Source organism: Rhinopithecus bieti, unplaced genomic scaffold (genome assembly GCF_001698545.2).
Source record: "Rhinopithecus bieti isolate Rb0 unplaced genomic scaffold, ASM169854v2 scaffold_21649, whole genome shotgun sequence".
NCBI classification, from domain to species: Eukaryota; Metazoa; Chordata; class Mammalia; order Primates; family Cercopithecidae; genus Rhinopithecus; species Rhinopithecus bieti.
In genome coordinates, this window is record NW_016811584.1 from 3,084,092 (window position 1) to 3,096,426 (window position 12,335).

The window sequence follows — 12,335 nt, forward strand, 5'->3', positions numbered from 1 at the left end:
AGCCACCATGCCTGGCCTAATTTTTCTCTTTTTGTGGAGATGGAGTCTCACTATGTTGCCCAGACTGGTCTTAAACCCCTGGACTCAAGCGATCTCCCCGCCTCAGCCTCCCACAAGTGCTGGGTTTACGGTGTAAATGATTTTATGTTAAAAGAAACTTTTTTATCACTTTCACAATGGAAAACCGAAGTCACTTGCCGTAAAGTGCCACCATAAGCTTATGTTCATCCATAAAACATCTAAAATCATCTCTAACTCCAAGAGTATATGTATGACTCTTTGGGAAGCAGTTCTTTGCCAAATAGCCAGCTAAGGCCATTGCAGGAAGGATGAACCAGAGAAGGAATTACCTTCCGTCTATGGAGTAGAGTCCCATCTTCTGAAGTCTGTGACCTTCCTGTATAGAGAGTTGTCAAATTTGCAGTATTTGAAAGGAATTTGAAAGGAAAAGCCACTTAATACGACATTTTCCCCACTGGTCTCCCGTTTCTATTTACTGAAAAGGTTGTCCGTGCTGGGCAGAGGATTTATTCTAGGGCATAAAGGTATCTTTTATCAACCTCTAGATACCATGGAACAGTAGTTCTGTGGACATTTCAATAAGGGATATTAGAAGCTATCTTTGTCCTTAACTTTTAGACTTACAACTTCAGGTTTTCAAGCTAGACCCGGAAATGAAATCAGCAGTGGTTTTTACTGCTAATTATTGCCTTTATAGCCACCCACATTCTGAAGGCCTTGTAACAGACAGCACTAAAAGATTGGTCTGCCTCAGCCAAGGTGGGGCTGAACTGGTCTCTTTCCAAGCTGTGTTGGTTGTTTTTGCCTGGTTGTTCAGGTGGAAGACAACAACATTTAGACACTTAAAAATGGCTGACCCAGGTTTTGGAACCCAGACAGGCATTTTCAAGTACTGCATTTTCCAAGAAGACTTGAAAAAGCCCAGTCTATCCAATTACTGAGCCCTTGAGTATGGCAGTGAGGTTTGAATAATGTCCAGTACTCGGCCTTAACTCCCTTTCACAAATGAAAGGTTAATGCTGGTACCAGGAGCACAGCATGGATTTGCTGTGCTCTCCTGTTTTCTTTGCCAAAGTCGCTTTTCTCCAGTCCTTCTGTGGTGTGACTGGACAAAGTTATGTTGTGTCTGTATTTGCTAGCCTGGTGTGCTCCCTGAGTGGGACCCCTGGTCTTGGGCAACTACTGCATACTATTTGTGCAAAGCAAATATTTTCTTGGCGGGTGGCTCCAGGTTACCTTGGCTTTCACGACTCGGACTAAAGAATGAAAGATTGAATTGATGTCAAAACTGTGCTTGCAGCCTGCAATCCAAATGCCTGCCGGGCCAGTGGCCGAGGCCTGCAACCCAAAGGCGTCCGTATCCGGGAGACTGCAGATTTCAAGGTTGACACCAAAGCTGCAGGAAGTGGGGAGCTCAGTGTAACCGTGAAGGGTCCTAGTAAGTGTTCCTTTGTTTCTCTATCTCAGGTGTGGTTTTGACTAACTTTGCAGTCATGGCATATGGATTTCATCCCACGGCTGGTTTTCCTCAATAATCCCAGAAGGTTATGTCAAGGATTTGAGGCTATCTGGGCTCCTTGGGGAAGACAGCAGTGATTGATTAGTAATGTCTGCCCTGGATGCAGACAGTGGGTGGCTTGACAGCTTTACATTGCATCAAGACTTCTGGGAGTAGAAAAAGCAGTGAGGTAAAGGAGTTGGGGAAATGCTGCTGTTGGAAACAAGTGGCTCATTTTTTATTTTAGAAATCTAGGCTCAGAGAGGAAGGCTCTTGCCCAAGGTCATACAGCTTTTGTAAGCATCTGAGCTGGAATTCAAGCACTGTCTCCAAAACCAGTGATTTTCTCACTACAGGTTAAATTTTATAGAGTATGAAATTATGTCGAGTACTTAATTACTATGATCAGTGCTTATAGAAGGAGAATAAAATTCCCTAAGATTAAGTTTTCTTTGTAGATAAATGCCATTTGTGGAGGGACAGGTTAAACCCTGCAACCCATTCTCTCTCCCTCTTTTGGGGAAGGAGACAGCAGATGTGGGGATGGGTGTCTTCACTTTTTTCCTTGGAACAGAGAAGCATTTCAGCACTTCTAGTCTTGGGTGTAGCAGCCTTTAGTGGTTTTACTCCCATGCCTGTGGAATCTTGAGCTTCCTGTATCAGGATTGCTCTTACCCTCTGTGTTCCCAACAGGCTGGGGCAGGAGCATTCTGAGCTCTGGAAAGTTAATGTTTGACTTCACAGCACCTGGCTTTGGGGCAGGCTGTGCCCTGAGGGTAGCCAAGGTTCTAGACTGCCCAGACCTGGAGTCAAGCTGCTTGGGGGCTGCCTTCCCTCCCAGATTATCGCAACAGGAGCCAAGGAGGGGAGTGTGTTTGTGTGTGTCTGTGTCTGTGTGTGTGTGTGCCTGCATGCATGCGTGTGTGTGTGTGCCTGCGTGCATGCATGTGTGTGTGTGTTTTCTCCTGACCTTGGATACTTGCTTGACTCAACAACTTTCTCGGCCAAACCTCAGGGCTCAACACAAAACAGGTTCCTGCCTGATGGCTGGGTTTAGAGTTTGCAGCGTCGCATCTAAAACCTGTCCTCTTGCAGATAGCATCCAAGGACTTTCTTGCTTTTGTTGTCCAGCTTTCGATGGAAAAGGATATGCTGGAACACTTAACTTAAAACTCATACCAAATACTTCTAAAGGTTTGCTTCTTCCCCAGTGTTTGTGGGGGACTGGGAAGGGTAGCTATGATTATTGGGAAATACTGAAATGTGACTGGATTTATCTTTACACAGGTCCAGGGAGTTCAGGACCTCAGGGCCCCTCGTAGCCAAGTGAGATTTCTAAAGCCAGTTAGCTGGGAAGTCCTCCATTTCCTCATACCTTGAAGCAGAGATGGCTGTGTTTTTAGCTTTGAAGTAATCTCCCAGGCTTGGTGGGGAGAGGTCCCATACTCTGGGGCAGTCCACTTGGTTTTATGTATGGTTTATGTTTTGTCAGTGTGGCTGCCTCTCTCTTCTTGTCCTTTTGATTCTCATTTTGGGCCTAGGATTGTGTTGGAAAGATTGTCTCCTTCCTTCCCACAGAGGGTCTGGAGGAGCTGGTGAAGCAGAAAGGCTTTCTGGATGGGGTCTACGCATTTGAGTATTACCCCAGCACCCCGGGGAGATACAGCATTGCCATCACATGGGGGGGACACCACATTCCGAAGAGGTGAGGCTCCTGCTGCAGAGGGGTCCTCTCTGGAGGGTGCTCGGCCCAGGGCAGACTCACGGGTGGTTGCTTCCCGGGTTGCAGGAGGGAAAGAGATCTGCTTTGTTGAAAACTTTTTTTTTTTTTTTTTCAGAGCAGCGAGACATTTGGCCTGTTCTCAAAAGCAGCAGAAAGTTGCTGTGGTTTTAGCTGACTTGCTTTAAATCAAATGCTGGCGGTTAGGGGCTGGTGGGAGGCAGGGGAGGCAGAAGGAGCAGTTAGAGCAAATGGGCTGTGTGTCTAGATGCCCGCATATACACTGAGATTCTCTTTTTCAATGAACTCCTTTGTTCATGAATGCCACGGGGCAAAATCTGCTGTGGTTTACATTAAGACCGTCTACGTGAGTGCTTTCAGGGGCCAAGGGACGCAGTCTACAGCTTTCCTTGTGGGCAATGCACTTGCCCCTCTGCGTTCTGTGTTTTCCAGCTCCCCTGGGGGTGCAACTTTAAACTCTGAATAAATTCAGTTAGCCTTGAGAAATATTTGGGCATTATTGGGTTCTGAATACCTACCACACTTTTTTTTTAAGCCTCCCATGCCAAGGTTACAGCACATTCATTCATGTATGAGATAAAGCCCATTCAGCCGAGTTTTCTGGTTATAGCATAAGCAGGATATAGTGTGTGTGGACTCTCTCACTTTCCAGAATCATAGTCTGGGGAGGCCTGCACACAAAGGTAAAGGACCAGGAGGCTGGTGCAAAGCAGCGTGGCTTGAGTGTCAACCTAGTGGCCATCTGAGCTCCCAGAAGCAGTCACATTACATTATATTGTTGACATAACAATAGCTATGGGTGAGGGGCCTGTGGGAGGAAAGGGTTGGCTGGAGTTTGGGATGCCAGGTGAAAGGATCAGGCAAGTGGAAAGAATGTGCAAAGGAACTGCAGCTTATGGCTATAGTGAGGCCTTACTTTACTCTTCTTTGATGCTTCTATTCCTTTCCCTGTAGCCCCTTTGAAGTTCAAGTTGGCCCCGAAGCGGGTATGCAGAAAGTCCGTGCTTGGGGCCCTGGGCTCCATGGTGGGATTGTCGGGCGGTCAGCAGACTTCGTGGTGGAATCCATTGGCTCTGAAGTGGGGTCTCTGGGTAAGTGGACGCAGCTGACCGGCATCTTCTGGAGGACTGAGGATTACAGGGCTTCTGGGCTGTGTCAGGTTGGATGTTGGGGCCTTGCCTAGCCTTAATACCTTTAGCTTCCTGGCCTCCTAGCCACCCTAAGCCATCTCTGCATGCTGCTGTAGAGTTGCCATTTCCATTTGCAGTTGCCTCTGATACCAGCATTCATTCATCCAGGAGAGTTGGGGGCAGAAGCCTTACATGGGTATTGTGCCTAAAACAATGCTTGAAACGTAGTAAACACTTAGCAAATAGTGTTGACTGACCTATAGTTTAGATGAATGAATGAATGAATTTTGCTGACATTTGGATTTGGAAGATAAATATTTTCTTTGGAGCACAGCTGAAGTATATTTTAAATACATGTCTAATGTATATATGATCATTTTATATCAGGAGTCAGCCAGCTTCTTCTATAAAGGGCCAGATGGCAAATATTTTCCACCTGTGGGCCCTATGGTCTCTGTCACAGTTATTTGACTCTGCCATTGTAGGCCTGAAAGCAGCTATAGGAATACGTAAACAAATGGGTGTGGCCATGTTCCAGTAAAACTTTATTTGCAAAAGTAAGCAATGGGCCAGATGTGGCCTTCAGACTGTAGTTTAGCAACCCCTGTTTTAGGTAATAGCAATAAGCAAAAGAGAAAAACAAGAAATCACATTTATTTTTCCCTTCTAGAGAGATGATATTAATTGTCTTGTCTATTCATAGTCCAGAGATAATATTAAGCCTTTTAGTGTATCCTTCTAGACTTTTTTCTCTGTACATATGCATGCAAATATTGATTTGGTACAGAAAATATCTTGGACAAGTCTTTGTATCTTTATGTGTAAATATAGGGTATGCCTTCATTTTTCATGGCTTCCATGGAATTCCACTGTATGGCTGTATCCATTGTCTGGCTCTCTAGTTATTTCCAAGGTTTTGCTATGAAAACAGTGCTGACTGTGTATCCTTGGTAATTGCCTTCAGATAAAAACCCAGAAGTGGATTTGGTGGTGCTAAGAGTGGGTGTTGGTTCAAGGCTTTTGCCACATGTTGCCACATCTCCAACAGAAAGGTTTGCTGGTTGGACTTCCTCTGTTGGATGATGACAAAATACATATAATATATATATATTCCACCCCTTCCATCTCTACTGAAGACTCAATGAGCTTGGTTTTGGGAGAAAGGGACACAAACAGATTTCAATCTTCTGGTCAACACTTGGCTTTTAGGGAGGCAGCGGGAATGAGTTGTCATAACATAGAATAGGTGCTTTCCACCATATAACCAGGGAGACCCTTCTACCTCTACCACCTAGGGTTTGCCATTGAAGGCCCCTCTCAGGCAAAGATTGAGTATGACGACCAGAATGATGGATCATGTGACGTCAAATACTGGCCCAAGGAGCCTGGCGAATATGCTGTTCACATCATGTGTGACGACGAAGACATCAAGGATAGCCCGTACATGGCCTTCATCCACCCAGCCACAGGAGACTACAACCCTGATCTGGTGAATCAGCTGCTGTGCTTCTATCTTCTTGTCCCTGGCCCCTGGTTCCTCACCCCCATGCCCGAAGTTGCCTTAAGCAGCATGTTGAGAGACGGCAGAGAGGAATCATTTGGATTTTAGGAAGGAAACAGGCCTGCATTTGTTTGTTTGTTTTGAGACAGTCTTGCTCTGTCACCCAGACTGGGATACAGTGGCATGATCTCAGCTCACTGGAACCTCTGCCTTCTGGGTTCAAGCGATTTTCGTGCCTTAGACTCCCAAGTAGCTGGAGCTACAGGCATGCGTCACCACAGCCGGCTAATCTTTGTATGTTTTGGTAGAGATGGGGTTTCACCATGTTGGCTAGGCTGGTGTAGAACTCCTGACCTCAAGTGATCCACCCGCCTCGGCCTCCCAAAGTGCTGGGATTATAGGCATGAGCCACCACACCCAGCCCAGGCCTACATTTGAATCCTGGTAGTATCACTTAGCACTTCTATAGTGTTGGGCAGTAACTTACCTGTCTGACTCTTGATGTCTTCCTCTATAAGACAGGAATGATAGTAGTCTCTGCTTCTACGATGATTCAAGAGGTGGCATGCATAAAGACAGCCTTTAGCTCATGCCTGGCCCATGCAGGGAGCTCCATAAGCTGTTATTTTTCTTGCAACTCCAGGGATCATATGTCAGTCTTACAGCCATTTTCTGTAGTTATTATTTCAAGATGCTCCATAGATAAAGGAGGTTTTTTTCCCTAGTTCCCTGCCTCTTAAGTTGGAGCAGTGTTTGCAAGAGTTTCCTCTCAAACCATTAGCAGGCTGATAAGCATTAAGTCTAAGCCAGCCTGGCTGACAGGGAGTTGGCCCCACATGCCAGGTGTGCTACTGTTGGCCCATACGGGCAGCTGTCCATAGGCTGATGTCAGTCTGGGCTGGTAGCTACCCTTTTTGGCCAAATGCTATTCCTTTGCCCTCTAGGGCAAATGTCCGTGGTAAAGATTTTGAGTCCCCTCAAAGTGGTAACATTGAAACTGAGCATGACTGGAGGTCTCTGCCCCAGTTGTTAGAAGTTCTCTAGGTCAACTTAGAATAAGGCAGGGAGCATGGGTTAGTTTGGGCATGGTTTTAGAATGGGTTTCCAATCTTTTGCCTTCCCTGGGCCACATTGGAAGAAGAAGAATTGTGTTGGGCCACACATAAAATACACTAACGATAGCTGATGAAGAAAAACAAAAACAAAATTGCAAAAAATTTTGTAATGTTTTAAGAAAGTTTACAAATTTGTGTTGGGCTACATTCAAAGCCATCCTGGGCCTCATGGGGTCTTCAGGCCGTGGGTTGGATTTGTTTAGAGAGTTTTTCTCCCTTATGAGGGAGAGACATTTATTTTTAAGTTACAACCTACTTTAGCACTTTACTTTCCATAACCATCCTCTTATGTGGATACTGTAAAACCAGACACAGGTCATTTTGTTCTTCCCCCATCCCCTGGTTACCTGTCTTTGTATAAGGGTTTAGTTGGGGCGTTACACAGAAAGAGACTTATTATCTGCCTTTGCTTCAGGTTCGAGCATACGGGCCAGGTTTGGAGAAATCTGGGTGCATTGTCAGCAACCTGGCCGAGTTCACTGTGGATCCTAAGGATGCTGGAAAAGCTCCCTTAAAGATATTTGCTCAGGTAAATTTCAGGGGGCCACCTGTGCAGGTAATTGTCAGGTAACAAGATCTGTCTATGTAATGGCAAGTTGCGGAGTCCATCTGATCTTCAGTTTCCTCATCTGCACCTTCGAAATGATAAGAAGATTATCTTATGGGGTTATGTGAGGGTTCAGTGAGACTACCATGTAGAGTACTGGGCTTTTAAAAAAATCATCTTTCTGATTCGTATTCTGTGGAAATGAGGCTTGTTTGTTTCAGGTTATTCTGTAATGTCTTTTGGTGTGGCTGAAGCTGCTGAGGCCATGGTGGGAGTTTGTAAACAAGGATTTAAAAAATATGTTTATTTAATCTGATTGAATTTGACCAGAGGACTTAAATGCAGGAATTGAAAGTATAATGCATTGAGTGGCCATAGCTTTGTTTTTGGGCCACTTGCTTTTAATAACTAAAAATAAATGCATGTCATATTTTGTCACAGGTTGTCATCGTGTTGTGAAAACATGGCACGTTGTAGTTGGTCCATGAAGTTCTGTTGTATAAGCAAATGGTGACTTGGCTGTCTTGGGAGGCCACAGTAGCCCTGTTTGATAGAGACAATGTGAGGGCCACCTCTGGTCCTAGCTCTGGCTTTTTTGCAGGATGGGGAAGGCCAACCTATTGACATCCAGATGAAGAGCCGGATGGACGGCACATATGCTTGCTCATACACTCCGGTGAAGGCCATCAAGCATACCATTGCCGTGGTCTGGGGAGGCGTGAACATCCCACACAGCCCCTTCAGGGTAGGTTGTGAGGCAGAATCCTGGCTGTTATATAGAAACGCTTGGTCATACACCAGGTCTGGGATCCGTGCCTGATGGCCAAGGCAGACATATGAAAGGAACCTGTCCCTGGTGGGAAATGAATGATGGAAGGGCCTGAAGGGCAGAGTGCTCCAGCCCACCCAGAAGAACTATTTCTAACAATGTTTTTTATTAGTATTTTACTGGGTCCAAGTGGAGGAGAACTTGATGACCTTCTCCATGTCTTCTCTAGGTCAACATTGGGCAAGGTAGCCATCCTCAGAAGGTCAAAGTGTTTGGACCAGGTGTGGAGAGAAGTGGTCTGAAGGCAAATGAACCTACACACTTCACAGTGGACTGTACTGAGGCTGGGGAAGGTGAGAAAGGGCCTCGTTCAACCCAGTGATCATTGCTCCTTGGGGAAGGGAGTTCTTATCATAACGTTTTGAGGGCAATTCCCTTTGAACTAGGAAGTAGTCCATCTGAATAGGTAATCATCTACTGAGCCTCTGAGTCATTCCTTGGTGGTATCTTTGCTAATCCATCATCTCTTTCCCCAAATCCTTACTTTTTCTCAGGTTTCTTACTAGAAACTTCCCAATTGCTTTTTTGGGGTGTTAACCTGAGCTGGAAGAGATTGCACAGGACATGCTGTTTCTTGTAAGCTGGTGCTAATAAGCTGGTCTGTTCCAGGTGATGTCAGCGTTGGCATTAAGTGTGATGCCCGGGTGTTAAGTGAAGATGAGGAAGACGTGGATTTTGACATTATTCACAATGCCAATGATACGTTTACAGTCAAATATGTGCCTCCTGCTGCTGGGCGATACACTATCAAAGTTCTCTTTGCATCTCAGGTATGTGTTGGAGCATGGAGTGGAGTAGGTTTGGATTCTCTTTGGCCACTCGTGTGCATGTCTCATCTACTTTTTGGTGTTTTATTTTATTAGTATTATTGTTTTTGAGATGGAGTCTCACTCTTTCACCCAAGCTAGAGTGCAGTGGTGTGATCTTGGCTCACTGCAACCTCTGCCTCCCAGGTTCAAGTGATTCTCCCACCTCCGCTTCCCAAGTAGCTGGGGACTACAGGCTCACACCACCCAGCAAATTTTTTTTTTTTTTTTTTTTTTTTTTTTGTGGTGGAATTTTGCTCTTATTGCCCAAGCTGGAGTGCAATGGCGTGGTCTTGGCTCACTGCAACCTCCGCCTCCCGGGTTCAAGTGATTCTCCTGCCTCAACCTCCCGAGTAGCTGGGATTACAGGCCACCACACCTGGCTAATTTTTTGTATTTTTAGTAGAAATGGGGTTTCATCATGTTAGCCAGGCTGGTCTCGAACTCCTGACCTCAGATGATACGCCTGCCTTGGCCTCCCAAAGTGCTGGGATTACAGGTATGAGCCACTGTGCCTGGTCACTCAGCTAATTGTTTTGCAGTTTTAGTAGAGACGGTTGCCCAGACTGGTCTCAAACTCCTGACCTCAGGCCTGCTTTGGCCTCCCAAAGTGTTGGGATTACAGGCATGAGCCTCCTTTTTGAGCATTTGGGCTCCTTTTTGGTGTTTTAGTGACAGGAAAGTTGTCTTGAGAATGCTGCTCAATTGTTTTCTCTCTGGCTCCTTACAACCAAGAAGGAAAAAAACTTTTCCAGAACTAAATTATTACCACTTTCTAACAAAGGGGGGGAATTGTGTTCAGTGGTTAAAAGCAGGGGTCTGGAGAGAGACTAGTTTGTTATAAGCTTTCATCAATATTTCGGATGAAATGCAATTAGCTTCTAGATATGTTCTACTTTGATGCCTTTGAAGCAAATGACAGTGGTCTCTGCCCTTAAACTTTTATAGAGAGAAGTGATTCGAAGTTTCAGGTATGCAATGGTGAAGATAGGGTGAGCAGGATCCTGAAAGAGAGAATTTTGAAATCCTAGGGATTAAAATTAACCTTACATGTAAATGGGAACCTTAGTAGAATGTTCTGTGCCTAAAGGTAGTGGTCTAGTGGTCTTGACATCCATTTAACCTCTTCTGCCTTTATTCCAATAGTCTGCAACATTCTTTTTGAAGAATTATAATCGTTCTGTCTCTGATCACTTCTTGCATTTCCCCAGACCTTATTTCTCAGCTCCTCCTGGAGGACATTTCCTTCCTTCAGCCCCATATATTATTATCCTTTTTGGTTTTATTCTTGTTGGCATTTTTCATCCTAAGTACTTAACATTTGGTATTACAGGCTCAAAGTCCTCAGGTTTGTTTGTGACATCAGGGATCCAGGCATTAGAGAGTGACCTATTATAGAAGGCCCTTACCCAATGCTGGGCGCTTTTGGCTTATCTTACCCTTCTGTTTACCTGTGGTAACAGAAGTCTGCTCACCCCTCGCTAAGTCAGAGTGATGCTAAGGTTAACCATTTGTTCAAGGCACCCTGAGCTCTGGCTGTTGCTTCAGGGGCTTTCCTACTAAGACCATGTCTCTGCTACAGGAAATCCCCGCCAGCCCTTTCAGAGTCAAAGTTGACCCTTCCCACGATGCCAGCAAAGTGAAGGCAGAAGGCCCAGGGCTCAGCAAAGCAGGTAAGATGGCACATCAAGGTTGTCCTGGGCCCCTCTGCCGGCCGGTGGCACTGGGAGTGTTTCATCCATGGCCTTGAGGAACCTAATCTCCATCAACACCAACACCAAGCTGGCAGGTGTTCTGTGCAGCTCTGATGCAGTAGTGGCCGGCCAGGGCCTGTTGAACCTGTCTGACGGGTTCTCAAAGTGAAACTACTCCAGCTCGTCTGTCTCCTCACACAGTATATCCTTCCAGGTGTGGAAAATGGGAAACCAACCCACTTCACTGTCTACACCAAGGGGGCCGGGAAAGCCCCGCTCAACGTGCAGTTCAACAGCCCTCTTCCTGGCGATGCAGTAAAGGATTTGGATGTCATTGATAACTACGACTACTCCCATACCGTGAAATATACACCCACCCAACAGGTAGGGTCCTTCTCCCCTCTGCTCCCCTGGCCCCCAGCCAGGCCCCTTTCTATGCAATCTGTGCTGGGTCACTGTGGACACCAAGGGGTGTGAGAGGTGCTCTGCCAAAGTGCTCCCTGATGGGAAGCAGCTCCTGGCATTTTGAACCCCTCTAGGAGCACCTATAGGAAGCCCGATAGGTTCTGTCAGGTGGACTGCAGAATTCCCCAAGAGCAAGCAGGAAGCTGGTACCATATCTCCACCTTCGGTTTGGGTTTTATCAGAGAAATGCTCAGTTATTGATATTCAGGCCCTAATATCTATTTTTCTGTTACACACACAGGTGCACACATGTGCACACACACACACGTGCACTCCCTCGCAGCCTCACCAGCTGCCTTTTAGTCTTTTCATTAATTACCCACAGAGAAAGAGCTGCTACACCTTTATGTTTCCTTCCTGGCCCTTTTAGCTTAGTTTACCCCTTTTACGAGGTGTTGGAATGAGGTCTTTTCTCAAAGAGCCAGTTCAGCCTTTTGTCCCTAAGGCCCAACACACTATTTAGGGCAGCAAATTATTCCCCTTTACAAAATGCAGGATTTCACATGTGATCTTACCGTCTAGGCTGGCTTCCTCTGATTATTTCAGGCCATAAGGGCCTTAAAACTACCTCTCTGTACAAGTTAATGTTTATTTGTTTAAAAACATTAAAAAAAATTTTTATTGTGGTAAAATACATATAACATAAAATTTACCATCTTAACCATTTTTAAGTGTATAGTTCATTAGTGTTAAGTGCATTCATTATGTCGTGCACCCATCACCACCATTCATCTCCATAACTCTTTACATCTTGTAAAACTGAAAGCCTGTATCCATTATATTTGTTTAAAATTTTGTTTTGCTTCATGTTCACACCTCTGGGGTCTGGAGACCAGACATCCTGGCAGAAAAGTCTGGATTTTAATACTTAAGCCTCATGTTCTAAGTGGTTGTTCCAAACCTCTGAGATTCCTTTATTCTTAAGGGAAACTGTCCTGCTGTGTTTGAAATGCCATTTGTAGGAGAAGAAGGGCAATGCTTTCGGCAG

The 12,335-nt window shown here is 45.4% G+C and overlaps 1 protein-coding gene across 4 annotated transcripts in view; it reads left to right on the top strand.

Annotated features, from left to right (window-relative positions):
* FLNB (filamin B) overlaps positions 1 to 12,335 on the top strand; it is a 171,528-nt gene that overhangs the window by 99,686 nt on the left and 59,507 nt on the right. For all 4 annotated transcript variants that reach the window (XR_001889617.1, XM_017894155.1, XM_017894156.1 and 1 more), the window contains exons 9-18: positions 1,322 to 1,459; positions 3,098 to 3,224; positions 4,215 to 4,351; positions 5,686 to 5,879; positions 7,422 to 7,535; positions 8,155 to 8,298; positions 8,552 to 8,675; positions 8,992 to 9,152; positions 10,771 to 10,861; positions 11,097 to 11,266. Coding sequence is in view for 3 of the 4 variants with exons in the window: in XM_017894155.1 (XP_017749644.1) it covers positions 1,322 to 1,459; positions 3,098 to 3,224; positions 4,215 to 4,351; positions 5,686 to 5,879; positions 7,422 to 7,535; positions 8,155 to 8,298; positions 8,552 to 8,675; positions 8,992 to 9,152; positions 10,771 to 10,861; positions 11,097 to 11,266 (1,400 nt within the window). In the remaining variant the exon portion in view is untranslated. The remainder of the gene's footprint in view (positions 1 to 1,321; positions 1,460 to 3,097; positions 3,225 to 4,214; positions 4,352 to 5,685; positions 5,880 to 7,421; positions 7,536 to 8,154; positions 8,299 to 8,551; positions 8,676 to 8,991; positions 9,153 to 10,770; positions 10,862 to 11,096; positions 11,267 to 12,335) is intronic.